Consider the following 19988-nt stretch of genomic DNA (forward strand, 5'->3'; position numbering starts at 1 on the left):
TTTCATGTCATGATAGTTAATAGTTACATAACAAATTAATATCCTGTTTGTAAAGCGGATAAACATAGTTTCTTGGAGCAGCGATATTTGTCCTCATTTACAGTCTGAGGATTTTGAAGATGCAAAACTTAGATACTTCTGTTCCCTTTCCCTTCCTTGCATCTTTCACCTTGCACCTCTCCTAAAATCTGCATGTGCTCAAATCAGGTTGGAGTTGGTAATATGAAAGACTTTGATGTGCTCCATTCTCCCACCAGAAGTATAAAAAGTATCATTTTGACGATTAGCCAAAAAGTCAAAAAAAGGTTCAGTGTCATTGACTTTTAGTACTGTAAATCTTACTTATATTATTGCCTTTTTCTAATCAAGGCTGACCTTTGCTTTAATTTGCATTGCTTTCTATGAATGTTTGAGCTGACAACTGAGTTGCACATTGTGCCATCCACGCAGTTACACTGGAGTCTGATATTTGAGGAGAAATCCACAGTTAATAAATATGGGTCAAATAAAAACCAATCTTATTATAATTCTGTGTAAGCTGTTTTGATTCAACAGCAGTGAAAAACTTAATGGCTGTTGACATATTAAACAAACAAAGATTAGTGATAGATAGACTCAAAGCAAAAAATGGAATTTTAAGTTCTAAATTAATGTGGGAAGGGTAACATGGCAAAATGAAAGATTTAAATAAATTAAGAATAACTGAAAATTAAAATAAACTAAGATATCTTTGCAACTAAGCTGAAGATACCCCATAATGCAGATTTGACATAAAATCACCAAGAAGTGAGGTAATGTAACTAAAGCATGCAATGTTTATACAAGTGAAATACAACAGTTTCTATGTCCACATTTAATGGTGGAAGAAGATTGCCACCACACATTTTGTTACATAGTGCAGACAAGATAAATCGGAAGCTACAATTTTCTTAGGCTGGATTCATGTAAGTAACTGGTGAATAACAATTTTTTAGGTGAACAATGGAACCTGCGAAGATGTTACCATGAATGCCATAAGAATCAGTGACGTGTATGGATCATCCAGCCATCCTGTAAATGGTGAATCAAACTGAGCTGTTTAATATTTTAGTTCAGACTCCTTCAAATACACTGTAGCTAATATTGTACCTTTTTTGCAATGACTTCAGATTTTCATACCATAACTAAGCTATTCAGTTTATAGCAAAAAAACTTTGCCAATTTTTTGTACATTCTGAACACGAGTGTTTGCTTTTTGATTTGCAGTTTGATAAAAGTTTTGTGTATTTTATTTGAAATATATGAAGCAAATAAGCAGCAAAATATCTTATCAAAAAAATTGAGCTGTAACATTTTAAGTTGATAAATATTTCTGAAATTATATTAATCTTATATGCTGTATATGCTGATTGTTCATTATGATGCAAAATAGTAACAAATTTGAAAAAGTTTTGAATTGCTAAATTTTGTATTTTAACATGAGCTTTAAAATATAGCTCTAACCATTTTTAAATCTGACTATTTTATTTCAAGATTCATGGCTATCACTGTCGCCTTCACTCTCCACAAACCGTAAACTGAATGTTTCAGATTCTGTTGTGCCCATGGCGCCTCTTTCAAAACCAGTCTTCCAGTCCTCTGGACTTCAGCAGCAAGCTAAGCCATCTATGAAAGTGATTTGCGCTCACTGCAAAAAACCATTACAGAAAGGTCAAACAGCATACCAGAGGAAAGGTTCATCTTACCTCTTCTGCTCCACTACTTGCTTATCATCATTTTCTCATAAACCAGCTCCAAAGAAACTGTGTACTACATGCAAAAAGTAAGAAGCTATGTTTTTCTCATTTCCTTGTTTAAAATTTGTGATACTATGTAACATTCAAGTTGTTGAAGCTGTTGTGTGTACTTATTCACAGCAATTTTGATTTCACTTTTGCTGAAGCAGAAGCTCTGGCAGTGTGTGTAGTTATTTTGTTCTCTTATCATTCCGTCTGAACTGATAACTGGTAGTGGGGCACCTGAAACTTTGGTGATCAATTAAACCAATATTGCGTCCCTTTGAACAAGGTTTTAAAGGTTGTGAAAGAAAGAGGATTGACAGAGCAAGAAGTAATGGTGAAATCATCAATTTTGATCTATGAAATGAAATAAAAATGTAACACTTCAGATTAAGAGCAATAAAGAAAAATTAAAATGTAAACAAATTCTATGAACAGTTTATGACACACAAGATGATAGTCAATTTTATTGTTATCCTATCCGACCTGAAGAGGTTACGTGTCATTACAGGAGCATAAATCCTCTCAGTTAAAAGGTACTTGTACTTAAATTTTCTGCAGCGATATATGTTTGCTCGCTGAGCTGGAAGGTTTTTCAGACATTTTGTCATCATGCTAGGTAACATTGTTAGGTTATTTTTCTTGTGTTTCTTACACACTTGATGCAACTGCAATACATTAACTTCTGCGAACACTCAAAATTTATTAAGCAAGTACAAGATTTAGAGGATCACTTAGTACTCTTTGCAGTGCTTGTGAAGTGTGTCAAGAGAAGCTCTCTGAACAAAGGAACCAGTTCTTCCTTAATACAAAATATCACATCACAGTCAGTAATGCCCACAAGACAACCCCCAGTTACTCCCCCACAGTCACATGCCACTCAAGACACCGTGTAGTGACCTGGTTATCTCCAAAAACAATGTAAAGTAAATCATCCCTAATGGCAACATCCGGTGTAAATCTTTTTTTAACTACAGGGAGTAGTCAGAATATTAACTGCAATGTTCTTATCGATTCTGAATAGGGGATGATAATATAAATTTATTCTCAGTAATAGGAGATGATAATATAAATTTACTCAAATAATAGGAAATTATAATTTTTTTTACGTTGTACCTGCAAGACAGAGAAACATACCACCCCATGCCCGGGGCATCCAATTTCTTGAAGGTGAGTGAAACAAATTAACCACTTAACATCTTGATAACCACCTAAAAGGCACTACCAGCTTATTCATAAGAATCTGACAGGCACTATTTAAGCAAGTTATTGCCACAGAGCATACAATTAGCAACAAAAATGACTAGTCCATGCAATAGATAGGATCCCCAGCATCCTCCCACATGGAAAAAAAGTGTTCACTCGTAAAGTTCTTAAATCCACAGTCCTTAGTGACCACTTTACCCCCTCAAGTCAAATAGAAACATGCCAGCTATCCAAAATTTGTTCTGTATTTTCCAACCTGAAAACAAAATCCAGTCTGACCTTGCACATCACTCCATGGAGGAATCTCAGTTCTTGGGTAAGGGAGGTTAAGTACTTAACAAAACTGATGAGACTTCTATCCTTGCAAAGATGCTTCAGATGGAGGATACCAGCGCATCTATGTGTGAAGTGCGGCAACTGCAGCTTGAGGGTAGGTGAATGCAGCATTCTTTGCTGCTTTTCTCCTGCTATGCTGTCAAATGTAACAAAGCCAACTGGCTGTTTTGATGTTAGCTTGATCAGTGAACTGTCATATCCCTTAAATGATCAAAAGAGAAGGTAAAGCTCACATAGTTTAATATCCGTAGGAAGGCCACTGACAAGCATATGGACCTCCTCTTCACTGTCGTTAGCTTCTTCACTTTTCATGCTCATGACTGGGGAGCTGATTGAATCCATTGGATCAGGTTGTGGAGGGCGGGCAGTGGTCCAAAGTGTGCTTTACCTCTGAATGGAGAAACTCTAGAGATAATGTTAGCTGCTGAAAGTATCTTTGCATTTCCTCTCTCATTCCTTCCTTGCCAAGGTTGGTATCAGTATGAAGACCATCACGCATTTAACTACACTAAATTGTGTCTGCCTATTTCAACATTCTTAGTCGTCTTGAAGTCTGTTACTCTGTTCAGTATTTATGACATTATCAAGTCTTATACAGTCCATAAACTTCTAAATTGTATTGCCTGAACAATTCAGTCATTTATAAACAACAATCAATGGTCCTAAAATCAAACCCTTAGGGACCCCATTTAGATTATTCAAGAATTATTTTCCTTTAACAAATTAATACTTAGCTAATGTGAAAGCTGTCAGGAAAAGTATTTCACAGTTCCTGATTTCTAACTAAATTTTTCTTTAGCATCTGTTACTTCATGCTTAGTTGTAATAAAGTTTAATTTCAATTCTTCTACTTTACTGATCATTAAGGCTTTACCAGCAGTATTCACATGTAGATTTTTCCATGAAGTTGAATTTTTTTTTGCTACCGTATTTAGATTTTTTTTCAGATTAGATTACAGTGTGGAAACAGGCCCTTCGGCCCAACAAGTCCATACTGACGAGCAACCCACCCAGACCCATTCCCCTATATTTACCCCTTCACCTAACACTACGGGCAATTTAGCATGGTCAATTCACCTAACCTGCACATTTTTGGATTGCGGGAGGAAACCAGAGCACCCGGAGGAAACCCACGCAGACACAGGGAGAATGTGCAAACTCCACACAGAGAGTCACCTGAGGCGGGAATTGAACCCGGGTCTCTGGCGCTGTGAGGCTGCAGTGCTAACCACTGTGCCACCCATTTTACCAGTCAATCTTTAAACACTCCTGCCAGTTGAAAATCATTCAAATGGAACCGATAGCCCATTGCTGGACTCATTGCATTGTGTCCTGTCCGAAATTACAGTAAAGACTATACTAATTAAGTTCTTGTGTCATCTCACACACAAAGATCTCTAATTCTAAGATGTTGGAAATAATTGATAGGAATAATATGTTTTTCATATAATATGAAATCAATACACAAATATTTAAATGCTTTTGTTACCTAGTTCTAATAGCTAATAGTTTTGTGAAAATTTATAGAAAACGGAAATGAGCAGTCACTTAACAAAACAAAGCAACACACGAATATTTTCTAAACAGCTGCAATTTAAATTGACGTCTGTGAACTGAAACTGAAAATGACAATTAAAACAGAATAAAATTAAATATCCCAGGTGTTATTAACATTGGTAACAAAGCTTCAGGTTTACACATTTGGCCAACTGGAGTGAACCAGAGGCCTTTTGATGCAGAGTCTTCCATATTTGTTTTTCTGGGCTAGGGGAGTCCCCCTGTAAGCGCTGCACCGTGATAATGTCTGATATGCTTGTTGGTTTTGAGGCAGGTGATCAATTTAGTGCCTGCCCTTTCACAGAGAGCAGCACATTTTATTATGGGCAATTGCTTGGGGAGGAGGATGGCTTTGAGGAGATTCTGGACATATAATGAGTTCTGAATAGGTATCCCTGAGGAGGTCAGAAATCCACGTTGTGACCATAACTGGTTGAAGTCATTATTTTGGAACATTATTGGCAGACCAGACATGTCAGGAGGTACCTCCACTTTATTCCCACTTGATAGTTCAGCTTGGTGTTTTAACTCTTGTTTTGTCTTTCTTAATTTTTCCTGTTTTCCTTTACTCAGCATTTCTTAGCAGGACTTATACGCTTAATGGTAAGGTCCTCGGGACTGTTGCTGAAGAAAGAAGCTTAGGAGTGCAGGTTCATAGTTCCTTGAAAGTTGAGTCACCGGTAGATAGGAGAGTGAAGAAGGCGTTTGGTGTGCTTTCTTTTATTGGTGAGAGTATTGAGTACAGGAGTTGGGAAGTCATGTTGCGGCTGTACAGGACATTGGTTAAGCCACTGTTGGAATATTGCGTGCAGTTTTGGTCTCCTTCCTATCGGAAAGATGTTGTGAAACTTGAAAGGGTTCAGAAAAGATTTACAAGGAAGTTGCCGGGGTTGGAGGATATGAGCTATAAGGAGAGGCTGCACAGGCTGGAGCTGTTTTCCCTGGAGCGTTGAAGGCTATGGGGTGACCTTGTAGAGGTTTACAAAATGATAAGGGGTATGGATAGAATAAATAGACAAAGTCTTTTCCCTGGGGTGGGGGAGTCCAGAACTAGAGGGCATAGGTTTAGGGTGAGAGGGGAAAGATATAAGAGACCTGAGGGGCAACTTTTTCACACAGAGGGTGGTACGTGTATGGAATGAGCTGCCAAAGGAATTGGTGGAGGCTGCTACAATTGCAACATTTAAAAGGCATTTGGATGGGTATATGAATAGGAAATGGTTTGGAGCGATATGGGCCAGGTGCTGGCAGGTGGGACTAAATTGGGTTGAGATATCTGGTCAGCATGGATGGGTTGGACCGAAGGGTCTGTTTCCATGCTGTACATCTCTATGATTCTATATCATAATCCTCACACTGACTCTTCAGCACCTCCCAAGACTTAGGGTTTCCCTCGTTATCGCACAGTCTAATCCCTCTTTGGCATGTGTAATTTTCCCAGCTAGCCTGTTTAGGTTTATTCGTTATTTCCTCAGCAGTCTTTCACCATGCGGATAATAAAGTTTTTCATTTAGTCACCGTATTACGTTTACAAATTGCCTCCTCTGCTTTTAAACATTTATCTATGTAAGTTCCTCCTATCAGCCAGATTTCATTTCCCAGTTTTTTATTTAAACATCCTGAAAGGTGCCTGAACCATTCCTCATTTTGGGCGTCATCTCAACATAACCAATGCAAAGGGGTTCCAACACCCAACTTATCCAGCGTCTGCCCATTTATTTAGTCTCAAACTTCCTAACTTATCTCTATATACTAGTCCAGTGTCCTTAGTCTCCACACCCACTTCAAGATCCTGACCTTTGTTGGAGATTTCCCCTCTTAACAACCAGTCTAAGGCAGGGCGGTTAACACAGACACAGTAGTTATTTTTTATCTTATGCACTATGTTCCAGAGCCTCAAACCTCACTATTAGAGGACTCTGACCTCCGAATTCCAGGGGGACTCTAACCTCCCTTTCCAATAATTTATGTTTCTGAGGACTCAAACCTCCAAGTTCTAGGGGGACTCTAATCTCCCTTCCCAGGGGACTCTAACTTCTCAATTTATGGTTCTAAGGACTAAAACCTCCGAATTCCAGGGGGACTCTAATCTCCCTTTTCAAGCACTTATGATTCTGAAAGCGAACTCATTGGCATGCAAGTGCGTAAATTACCTCAGAGATTCCGTCACTACAGATTCCCCGGGGGTGAGGGGTCGACTGAGTAGTTAAGATCAAGGTAAATCTTACCTCATGGGCCCACCTGTCTCGTGCAACCGGCACTCAGACAATCACTTATTCTGTCCACCTAGAAGCTCCATATATGTTGGAATCCCACCGCTGCCGCCAAATATTAGGTTCTTTTTCTTAAGATTCTTATACACTCTATGCAACTGCATTGCGCCAACCTCTGTAAACTGTCAGAATGTATTAAGCAAGTACAAGTTTTGGAGGATCACTTAACACTCTTTGCAACACTTGCGAAGCGTGTCAAGAAAAGCTCTCCGAACAAAGAACCAGTTCTTCCTTTGTACAAAATCTCACATCACAGTCAGTAATGCTCACAGGATAACTCCCAGCCACTCCCCCACTGTCACATACCACTCAAGACACAATGTAATGACCTGATTTTTCTCCAGAAACAGTGTAATGTAAATCATCCCTTAATGGCAAGATCCGGTGTAAATCGGTTTTATTTACTGCAGTGTGTAGTCAGAATTTTAACTGCAATGTTCTTATTGATTCTGAATAGGGAACAATAATGTAAATTTACTCTAAATAATAGATGATAATGTAATTTTTTTTACATTGTACCTGCAAGACAGAGAAACATACCACCCTACCCACAGGACATCTAATTCTTGAAGGTGAGCAGAACAAATTAACATCTCAATACCATCAGTGAGCCTCCGGTGAAGCGCTGGTGGTATGTCCCATTTTCTGTTTATGTGTTTAGATTTTTTTTGGGTGGGTGATATTAGTTCAAGTTCTTTTTCTCAGAGAATGGGAGATGAGGTCCAAATCGATGCCTTTATTGATAGAGTCCCAGTTGGAATGCCATTCTACAAGGAATTCTCATGTGTGTTTCTGTTTGGCTTGTCCTAGTATGGATGTGTTGTCCCAGTCAAAGTGGTGTCCTTCTTCAACTGAATGTAAGGATACTAGTGATAGTGGGTCATGTCTTTTTGTAGCTAGTTGATGTTCATGTATCCTGGTGGCTAGTTCTCTGCCTGTTTCTCTGATGTAGTGTTTGTTACAGTCCTTGCAAGGTATTTTGTAAATGACATTCATGTTGCTTGATGTTTGTATGGGGTCTTTTAAGTTCGTTCGCCACTGTTTTAAGTGTGTTGGTAGGTTTGTGGGTTACCATGGTGCCGAGGAGTCTGAGTAGTCTGGAAGTCATTTCAGAGATGTCTTTGACATAGGGTAAAGTTGCTAGAGTTTCTGGGCCCTTCGTGTTTGCTTGTTTGGGTTTGCTGCTAGAAATTGGAGGACTGTGTTTATTGGTGCTGTTATTCTTGAATATGCTGTATAGGTATTTCTGTTCTGCTCTTCGTAGTTCCTCTGTGCTGCAGTGTGTGGTGGCTCATTGAAATAGTGTCCTAATGCAGCTTCGTTTGCAGGTGTTGGATTGATTGCTTCTGTAATTACGTATTTGGTCCATGTATGTTATTTTCCTGTTGGTTCAGGTTTGAAGTTCCCCACTGATTGTTCACTCTACTGTGACATCTAGGAATGGCAGTTTGTTATTGTTCTCCTCTTTTGTGAATTCACAAAACCCACCCAAAAAAACATAAATAGAAAATGGGACATACCACCCGTGCTTCACCAGAGGCTCACTGATGATGTTATCTAGTATGGTGACGAACCTTCCAGCTCAGTGAGCAAACTTATATCCAGAACCTCAACCTGAGCTACAAATCTTTTCAAAAATCGCTTTCTGCAGCGAGTTTAATTGGCAATGAATGTGCAAATGCAGCAACCTCTTGACACCTCGCAAGGAAGTTAAGTCAATCTGCTCTTTTCTCAGCACAAATCAAATAATTTGTGGCAATATCCAAATCACTGGGTATTCCTTCTTTGCTATAAACTGTTGGCTAATTTACACATCAATAACAGCACTTCATTTCAACCTGCTATCATTTTGGCAATAAAATGTGCCCGATTTCTTAACAATTACTTCAATGGACAGTTCATTTAATGAACGACTAATATTTAAATCTGATTATCCACATAACTGGTGCTGGTAAGATTTTATTGAAATGGTTACTAGCTGAAAATCTATGAAGCATAAGAAATTCTGTAAAATTATGATGAAGATTGATGCTTCATAAAAATATACCACCTGGGAAATCTTTAGCATATGTTAAAATGCAATTATTTATGTTATAAAATTACTTGCTTGATGCATGCCAGAGAAGTATTGTGATATTGTTATTACAACTCTAGTGGATTTCCAGTACTGAAAGTCACACTGTCAATTGACAGACCGTTCTGTAATAAAATCAATTCTGACTATATTAATCTCAAAGATGGAGTTGTCAGTGCCGTAAAACCAAGAAGCCTAATTATTTTTAAGCTCAGGTTAATCAGACATTAATCATGCAAACAAGAAATTGTTGCCTATCAGTTTCATGTTGAATGTGCATTTATAATTTGACATTTGTATGCACTGAATGGTACTTTCAATACATTACCAGCCAGTGGACTTTTCTCATGGAAAGGATATACCTCATGGCACAGAAATGATATGCAGTGTAATACACAAGGTTTACCTGGACTCCTGATGTACTGTGTTCAGACAAATCACATTCAATTTTCATTGCATGATATTTTTAAATGTTTGAGATCAAACTGCTTTTCACCTCAAAAATAAATTTTCAACTGTTTTTTTAAAAGCCCTAGTTATATGTTCAGCAGAATCCCGTGTCTGCGTGGGTTTCCTCCGGGTGCTCCGGTTTCCTCCCACCGTCCAAAGATGTGCAGGGTCAGGTGAATTGGCCACACTAAATTGCCAATAGTATTAGGTAAGGGGTAAATGTAGGGGTATGGGTGGGTTTCGCTTTGGCGGGTCGATGTGGACTTGTTGGGCCGAAGGGCCTGTTTCCACACTGTAATCTAATCTAAACTAATTAAAGAGGTATCGATCATTGGATATAGTCATATAGCATGGAACATCCTTTGGTCCAACCAGTCTATGCTCAACATAATCCCAAACTAAACTGGTCTCACCTGCTTGTGTTGTGAAGGTGTAGGTGTGTACTGTACCTTTAAAAGAGAGAGGAAGCTGGCAAAGACCGAAAGTACAGTGTGCGCTGAACAATTTAAAAATGTAACATTTGGTTGATACAAATAACTGGTGCTGTGTTGTCATGATACAAAACAAATTCAAATTTGGTCAATCAGTTTAAATTATGTCCCAGAGACCAAAATCCAATCGAATTTGAATTTTACAGTTTGGGATGACATCAAACCAATGAATTGATCTGACGTGTTGGGGTATAAAACCGGACATTTTGAACAGTTAGGGGAGAACTGCAAAGAGCACCAACAAGTAAGTACAGACTGCTAGCCGAATAGCTCTCTGAAATGTACCTAAGAAAAGTTGTGCAGCAGAAGACTGAAGAAAAGATGACCCAGGAAAATACAGAGGAAAATCTACAAAGGAGAATCGACAAAGCTGGCTGGTTTTGAAACATGATTTTTAAAAAAATCTTAATCAGGTTTTTTTTATCAGACCAGTATTGTAGAGTGGAAGGTAAAAGATAGGTTTAAGAGAAATGAGTTATAAATAGTTGTGGTTTTAATGTTCTCTGTTAGACTTAAAGAATAAAATTGTTAATTTTTACTTTAAATAATGAAATCAGGGATAGTTCTTTGCCTCTCGAAATCTAACAGATTAGGCACTAGGTGAGCTTCTCTGTGTGTCGGGTTTAAATTAACAGAGGGGTTTACCCCGTGTCATAACACTGCTCTTGGCCCATGTCTCTCAAATATTTCCTATTCATGTATCTATCCAAATATTTTTTAAACGTTATGATTTGGAGGGGCCTGTGTTGGACTGGGGTGTACAAAGTTAGAAATCACATAACACCCAGGTTGTAGTCCAACAGGTTTATTTGGAAGCACTAGCTTTTGGAGAACTGCTCCTTCATCACGTGGTTGTGGAGTATAAGACTTTTAATTATTGTAAATTGTACCTGCACCCACCAATTTCTCAGGAAGCTCATTTCACATGCAAACCACCCTCTGTGTAAAATATTTGCCTCTTATGTCTTTTTAAAATCTCTCCTCATACCTTAAAAATGTGCCCCCTTGTCTTGAAATCCACCATCCTAGGAAAAAGACAGCTACCTTATTAACTCTATCTATACCTCATTATTTTACAAACTTCTATCAGATCACCTCTCAACTCCCTATGCTCCAGTGAAAAACGTTCCAGCCTATTCAGCCTTTCTTTATAATTTAAATCTTGCATACCCAGAAACATCCTCGAAATTTCTTCTGGACCCTCTCCAGCTTGATAATATCCTTCCAGAACTGGACACAGTATTCCAGAAGAGGCCTCACCAGTGTTCTGTATAACCTCAAATGACTTCCCAGCTCCTATACTCAAAAGGACTGAGCAATGAAGGCAAGCATGCCAAATGCCTTTTTAACCACCCTGTCTGTATATGATGCAAACTTCAAAGAATTATGTACCTGCACCCCTAGGTCCCTCTGTTCTACAACACTATCCAAGGCCCTACCGTTAATTGTATAAGCCTTACCCTTGTTTGTTGTACCAAAATGTAATGCCTCTTGTTTATCTAAGTTTATCTAAATTTTTCAGCCCATTACCCCATTTGATCAAGATCCTTTTGTAATCTTAGAAAACCTTCTTCATTGTCTAGAATGCTATCAATTATGTGCTGGAATTGCGGGTGCTGTCTTGGAATTTCACTGAGGGATGTAATCTAGTGTTTGACCTATTGTGACACTACAAGATTTGTGTGCAAGAAAGTGTGATGTAAATTTACATTGCATCTTTTGTGACCCCAGGCCATTTTTTATTGTTCTTCTGCTAATTAATTACTTTTGAAGTGTAGTCACTCTTCTGTTTAAAATATAAACGCCAATATTTTGATAAAAATTTGATAAAACCATTTCATATGGAAATCCACTAATGTTGATTGATGAATGAACCACTAAACTTCTTCAAAATAACATAACGGGATCTTATATATTCAACTGAGATGACAGACAAACGCAGATTTACCATGTTTTAGAATAAGATTGAGCTATCTGATACCTGGTATGCATACTACAAAGAAGGAAGGAAAGGGGACCATGAGGACTGGCTGTAAAATGGGGAGAGGTAAAAGGAGAGAAATGTAAAGATTCCATTTTTCTTTTCTATCCGAGTCAGTAAGCACCTAGTTAATTTATTGAACAAAGTTTGTTAAAACAATAAGAATACTAATTGCTTTGCTCATTAACTCTAAATATTCAAAAACTTTGTTTGCTTTTGCTATACTTGGATACATAAGCTGGTTTATTTTTCTTGTTTGAACACAACATATATCTGGTCGGCATGGACGAGTTGGACTGAAGGGTTTGATTTTGTGCTGTATATCTCTATGACTCCATGCCCCTATGCTTACTGATGTTTACAAATAGCAAGCTCCAACCCCATTGCCATGGATAGTGAGTTGTGCTTTATAAGAATGTATAATGTTTACCTCCAAAAAGATGATTCATCTTCGTAAGTTTCAAATTTGTCCTTTTTTAATGCCACATATTTAGTGACCTCACACTGGAGGTGGACTGCCAGTAAAAAGTGTTTACCAATAATTACTAATTATAAGAGGGGTGTGATAGCACAGGAGAGGGTGCTTCATTGATAAGACAGGACCAATCTGCAAGAATCACGGTATTTATGGGAAAAACACTAAAACTAGTATAATAGTCCAATTAATTAAATTTAAAATTATTTGGAAACCAGAGCACCCGGAGGAAACCCACGCAGACACGGGGAGAACGTGCAAACTCCACACAGTCAGTCGCCTGAGGCGGGAATTGAACCCGGGTCTCTGCCGCTGTGAGGCAGCAGTGCTAACCACTGTGCCACCGTGCCGCCCATTTAAAGTACTTTAAATACCAAAATATGTAATGGATCAATTCTATTGATTAGAAATTCTAGTTTAAAATTGTATCCAACACTCGAAGTCCTTTTAGGTTGCATTTGTAAACAGTTCAGGGCTAGTGACAGTGGGACTGATTTTTATGTTTGACAAAAACAGTTTGTACTGTTCAAATAATTTAAATAGTTTCACCTGAAAATTGAGCTAATAGTTTTTAGTCAGTTCCTGAAGGCTTCGCACGAGTTTTGAAATCGACTTCAAAAGTCCTTGGAGAAATTCATGCAAGATCACTGCACCCATCCAACCAAATAAAAACAATGTGGTGTCCTTGAAAGGGAAAACATATCAGAAAAAGAAAGTCTAAGGAAAGGAAGTCCCAAACTCAGAAACACCTGGCATTCACTGACCTTTTAAAACAGAACCCTACAAAACAGCACACGCCAATCTTGGCGGTCAATCATATACCAAGCAGAACCCTAGAAAACAGCTCACATGATAAACATTGTCATCTTTGGCTTGAAGGATAAACCAGATTTTATATTATAAAAACAAAATTGAAAACAGTTTATTTAAAAATGTATTTGCTGGAGCACAAAAAAAAATTGTTTCTTTTGAGACCATTTATTCCTCCACAAACATTTTGTTTCTAATGGTTTTTGTAAAATGCTTATTAGATAATATTGAGACTTGTTATCCTGTTTCACAGAGAGATAACTAATATGAAGGGAACAATTGTTGCACAAGTGGATTCCAGTGAAACCTTCCAGGAATTTTGCAGTACGTCCTGCCTATCATTTTATGAAGAAAAACAGAAAACTCCAGCACATACAAGTCACGTTACCCAAGGAAATTATGGGAAATGTACCATTTGTGGCAAAATGACTGAGGTATGCTATTTTTTCCTAGATGTTTACATTTTTTTACATGTCAGATAAACACAATAGATTTCGACTGATTTGTTCAATGTGTAATCTGTTTTCTCTCAATTAAAATTAAACTCAACACAGAAACATGTCATCCACTCCATGCCAGTGTTTATGTGCTGCCCAAGCCTCCTCCCAATTTTTCTCTTCAATAAGCATAGAATCTATCTTCTCCCTCAATGTTACTGTGTAGAAGGAGGCCAATTGGCCTTTCACATCAGGCCCAGCTCTCTGAGCATTTTGACTCCATACCAAATTCCTGCCTTTTCCCCATAACCCTTCACTTCATTTCAGTTTAAATAATCATCCAGTGCTGTCTTGTATGTCTCAATTCACCTTGCCTCCTTCACTTCTAGGCACTGCATTCCTATCCTGAACTACACCTATGTGATTGTTTCTTTTGCAAAGCACTTTAAAACTGCAACTTCTGGTTCTTTATCTTCTTATGAACGGGAACAGTTTGACTAGGCCCTAATGTCAAGTCCTGTTCTATCAAACCCTGTTCTGAAGAAGAATCATACCAGACTGAAACATTAACTTTGGTTCTCTCTCCATAGATGCTGTCAGATCTGCTGAGTTTCTCTAGCATTCTCTATCTTTGTTTTGCTCGTCCTCTGTCCTGTCACCACATGAGGTTATGCAGTTATGCTTCAAATAGATATGTATTTCCCGTGATAGCAAGTTCCACACTCTTGCACTGTAGCAAAGTGGTTTCTTCTAGATTCCCTTTTTGATGTCATGGTGACTGTTTTGGTGTGATTTAACAAACCGCCAGGACACTCAGGTAGTTATTAATCATTTACTTAATCACATGGAGAGAGAGCCAGCCTTAGCCAATTTAAGATAATATTCTGAAAAGCCACAAGAGCTCGTTATTTATATACACTCCAAATCACATACACATCCAGCTCCAATCTTGTGGACTTACAGTTGCATGTTAAACATTTGACTTGGCATCACTTTACTTAGTTCCTGCAGTACATGCATCAGGCATTGCTTTTATTGATCCAAGGTTTCCCATGATTGTCAGTCAAGGCTGTCTCTTTGTTTCTATCACCCAACCCTTGACATGGCACTCTGCCCTTGTCTCATCCTTATCCTGTCTAGAGCATCTGTACTGCTCTTTTTTGCTTCCATCTTATTTTATTCAGTGACCATCTAATAATCAACATCTTTAGTTTCTGCTTTTGTACACATACCTATTGCTGCCAAGATCATTCAGAATATTAAATACCTCTATTAAGTCATATCAGCCTTCACCTGTAAGGAGAAGAGAGATCCATTGTACTTATTCTTTTAGTGATTAGATGTTTCTGCCAGTTTTGTTAAAAATTGTGTAGTGGAACATAGGCATTATTGGCTGGCCACATTTATTGCCCGTTCCTAACTGCCTTTGAGAAAGTGGTGATAAGCTGCCTTCTTGAATCACTGCAGTGCATGTGCTGTGGGTCAACCCACAGTGCTGTTATGATTTCAGAGTACCTTTGGAGAACTTCGACTTCGGATGGTAGAATCTCGACTTTTAATTTTTTTCCGAGCTTCAGCTGCCCTCAAGCTTCCACCAACTTGACCAAAGCAGGAAGGAGAGAATCTCAGAAAGTCTGAGAAATCTCACCCAATTACGAGACCGGGGTCAGGTTTGGTAGAGCTGCCACTCGTGGGAAATCCTGCTTTGATGATGGCCATTTGGTGGAGTTGCAAAGGCAGCAGACCAGTGAAGAGAGGGGTGAAGCAAAGCCCAAGTCTTAAGTTGGTTTGGCGGGCTGGGGGCTGTAGAATAGCCATATTCTCAAACTGACTACAGAGAAGAAATAGAGCCAGAGTTTTGACAGGAAAGGTGGGAAGGGCAAGCAATAGAGTCTGAGTTTTGGCAGGTTTCTGAAGGTGGGGGGAGCATAGAACTGCAAAGCCCATGTCATGCTGGGATCTGACTGCCTTGGGTGGATGGGCAACAGGCTCAAAGTCTTAGTGGGTTGGCCAGCCAACAATAGGAAGATTTTGAAGAGGGCCTACTGAATGTGTTTGAGTGTGGTAATGGAGGTTGAAAAGAGAGACAAGAACATGGGGACAGAGGTTTTGGAATGAAGAAGCCTTTTGTCACTAGGTACTATGGTGAGTTTGATTGAAATTGAGTATTTAAAATAGTACTTTCACAAACTATTTGGACAGGATTCTACTATCCAAAAGTTGAAGTCCTCCAAAATCCTCCCCAGCAGCACTCTGGATCAACCCAGAGCACATGTATTGCAGCGATTCAAGAAAGCAGCTTATCATCACTTTCTCAAGGGCAATAAAAATGCGGCTTTCCATAGTTAAATGATTTATTATGTTACTCTATAATTCGTGAATTCTGATTATATACCAGACATTGCTTCGCTGCTGATTTGGTTTTGGTGTCTGGGTTAATGTTAATTTTCTGGAATTTCTGGCATTACTGGACAGATCAGCAGTAGTTGCCTATCCCTAATTGCCCTTGAGAAGGGAATCCAATCTAACTATAGACAGTTTTTGGGCTTTACAAGTGCAGGATGTTGAGTACAGTCTGTATTCTGTCTATGACAAGCAACCAGAGGGACGTGTTGTTTGATTAATCAGCTAATCCTTTGGGCTTATGGTCTGTATACCTAGCATCACACAAGCAGCACTGAAATTCCTATGCTTATGATGTATGGGCAAGTTGACCACATTTCCAAAACCAAAATATCTACAGTTAGATGGGATTCTGCAATTTGGCAGTTGAACAACCATCAAGCTCATACTGTCATTCTGGCAGGCAATAAATTGAGTATATGTTCATGTGTTAGGGACATGTTCTCTGCCATCAAAAGTAGTATGTCTAAGCCATGCACTTTTATTAATGTCTTGGAAGCGTGTAGAACCGATGATTCAAATATATGCCAAACGGTTGCTGTTGGAAAAACAATCATAGTCAACTTGCCAATCTCACTCTTCTCCTCCTATGCCATAAATTGTCCTGCATTTGTCCTGAGGAGTGCAAGATGGAAAGCTTTGGGACAAAGCTGTTTTCAGTAATATGACTGGAAGTAGTTAAAATGGTGCCTTCCAGTAGTTTGAGTGTCAAGTGGAATATAATTCAGGGAATTAGAGGTGCATGTAACAAAGATAGTGCAGTGATCAGAGGAGACTCCAATCATACAGGGTGAGCAAACCAAATTGAATCATAGAATAAAATCCCTCCCAAACCCAAACCTGCATTTACTATGGCTAATCCACCTAACCTGCACATCTTTGGACTGTGGGAGCAAATCGGAGACCCAGCGGAACCCACCTAAATACAGGAATAGCATGCAAACTCCACACAATCGCCCAAGGTTGGAATCAAACCCAGATCCCTGGCACTGTGAGGCGACAATGCTGACCGCTGTGCCACCAGGCTGACAAATTGCAGTGTTACTGTGGAGGATTTCTTTCCTGAAATACGTTGAAATCTGGTTTCTAGGTCAGTATATCAAGGAATCAACTAAGGAATGGGCTGTTTTAGATATTGTTTTGGGCACTGTGAAAGAGTCAGTTAATAAACTTGTAATGAAGGAGGTTGTGAAGAAGAGTAAACAGAACGTGATATGGTTCTGTATTTAGTTTGAGAACCAGAATTAAGGATGGTGATTTCCCTCTCTTTGAGTTTGTGTTTCTTCTAAGTGTAGGGGTAGATTACACTCAGCTCGTACCAAATCAAGAGCCAATCAGGCACCTAGTGGCTGGCTTCTCTGCTAATCCTGTGCCACGACAGCAATATTCAACCTAACCTCAGCTGCCAGCCAATCAGAGACTGACAGCCCTTCTGAATGGCTGCATCACTTTAAATGCCCAGATTGCTGGTTGAACAGCAAGACGATATTAGGTTGGAGGTCAAGAGTAAAGTGGAATCAGAGGCAAAGACTGGGGATGTCTTTCAGCAGCCTTCCCTCTGCACCCTCAATCCTGTGCCTCTAATCCATCAGGAAGGTTGAGCATGCACTTGCCCACCCAGCACTGATTTCTGAAGTGGCAGGAATCTCCCTGGTACCAACCTGCTCAATTATTTATCCTTTCTGCTATCTTCCCACCACTTTTCTCAGGAGGGCCAAGTCCCTGCCAAACATCCAAAATCTGAACAGAGCAAGCTACATGTATACAAAGGACAGTTACATCACTTAGATTGTGGAACTCAACTGAAAGATTTAATTGATGGGAGCAATGAAAAGCAGTTAAGGAAATAATTCTTAATTAATGTATATTCCCTTAAATATTCACAACTTGGCTGGTAATTTACAAGGGTGCAACCTATATATCAATTCACATTTCTTTTATAGATTCGACATGAAGTAAGCTTTAAGAATTTCGTCCACAAACTTTGCAGTGATGTTTGTTTCAACAAATATAGACAAGCCAATGGACTTGTAATGAACTGCTGTGACCAGTGTGGGATATACTGTTATAATAAAGGATCTGGAAACCACTTCCTTTTCCATGATGGCCATCATAAAAGATTCTGTAGCTCCAGGTGCCTAAATGATTTTAAACAGGTAATTTGTATCCTGCTTTGTATCTGTTAACTGACAAATGTATCTAATAATCCTTTATAATTTATATTCTAAAGCTAATTGGGGGTCGATTAGCTCAGTTGGCTAGACGGCTGGTTGCACTGTAGCAATGCCAACAGTATGGGTTCATTTCCTGCAGTGGCTGAAGTTACCACGTAGGACTGTCCTTCTCAACCTCTCCCCTCTCCTGAAGCATGATGACACTCTGTTAAACCACCACTAGTTGTTTATCTCTAATGAGAGAGCAGCCGGTAGGACCATGGCAACTTAGAGCTAATTACAAATGGCTTATAATTATTGGTGTAGAAACTTGGCAAATATTTGCAGAAGAGCTCAATACATCTGTCAGATGTTTAATTTGAGAAATCTTTTTTTTACGACTGTAAACCTTTTGGCAAGTGACAATATGGTTACACTCAGTTATTAAAGTAAGGGGCTGAGGCTGCTTCTTTGTGGCTAAATGATCAAAGTTAATGGTGTTATTATGAATGCTCTGTTGTTCCTTGTGTAATGTATTCTTTTCAACTAGTTCTTGAATTTGTAAGTATGGAAATTATAGCTTTAGGCTAGGTATTTTTTTCCCTCTTCCACCAATTCATGCAGAAGGGAAGGAAACATTCACAACTTATTTCTGATAGTTCCTAATATCTCAAAAAATGTTATTTGGAGAAAGTTACAATCAGATCTTTCTCTCTCCAATCATTTGATTCTTTTGACAGTGTTATTTCTGTTCATGGCCATACCTGCAATTCATCACATTTACTATTATACAGAAGATCCGTAGATAGCGATCAGTAGCAAAAAAAAATATTTTTGTTTACATCTCATGAAAAGCATCACCAGCAGAGCCAGCATTTTTTGCCCTTGAACAGTTAATCATTGTTGTGGGTCTGGAGTCACATGTAGGCCAGACTTTGGATAGCAGATTTCCTCTTTTAAAGGACATTACTGAACCGGATGGGATTTTACAAAAATTGACTACAGTTATATGGCCACCTTAGCTAGCTTTTTAAAATCTAGATTTATGTTCACCATCTGCCATGATGGGATCCTAACCACATCCCAAGTCTGGGATTCTGGATTACTAGTCTAATGACACTACCAGTATGCCACTGCACTCAATTAGGGGAGCAATTCCTTCGCTACCTCACACTTCTTTGAGCTAGGCATGTTTAGGCTACATGTGGCTTCCTCACTGCTGCTCTGAGTGAATCAAGCTACATTTTCATACAAGGTAAAATATTGGTTTTCTTGTTCTGTGTTTCAAAGTCAGCACCTTATTGAATCACCAACTTTTCCTGAACTATATTTTAGTTCCTCACGGTTAAAAATTCTGAATTTTACTCGATCAGAATTGCTTCCTTTCTAGTTGCCTCATGGCTATCTAAAATATTTCTTTCTTTTCAGAATTTTAATCAGTTAAACTATAACTTCAGTAATAAATCAAATAAATACTGTTGGCTCGATTTAAAGACTTTACCACTTCAACTTAAATATTTTACCTTGCTTTTAGAGAAGCAGTAAAATAATTCCCTGCACAGCATGCAGAACTCCATGTAGAAGC

At 38.7% G+C, this 19988-nt stretch overlaps 1 protein-coding gene across 1 annotated transcript in view; it reads left to right on the top strand.

The window, feature by feature from the left end:
* The first annotated feature begins 940 nt into the window (after positions 1-940).
* zmym2 (zinc finger, MYM-type 2) overlaps positions 941-19988 on the top strand; it is a 95876-nt gene continuing 76828 nt past the window's right edge. Inside the window, exons 1-5 of the mRNA XM_043692702.1 lie at positions 941-1059; positions 1513-1801; positions 13664-13844; positions 18194-18406; positions 19938-19986. Coding sequence (XP_043548637.1) covers positions 1005-1059; positions 1513-1801; positions 13664-13844; positions 18194-18406; positions 19938-19986 — 787 coding nt within the window. The 5' untranslated portion in view covers positions 941-1004. The remainder of the gene's footprint in view (positions 1060-1512; positions 1802-13663; positions 13845-18193; positions 18407-19937; positions 19987-19988) is intronic.

This window comes from Chiloscyllium plagiosum, chromosome 6 (assembly GCF_004010195.1).
Source record: "Chiloscyllium plagiosum isolate BGI_BamShark_2017 chromosome 6, ASM401019v2, whole genome shotgun sequence".
Taxonomy (NCBI): Eukaryota; Metazoa; Chordata; class Chondrichthyes; order Orectolobiformes; family Hemiscylliidae; genus Chiloscyllium; species Chiloscyllium plagiosum.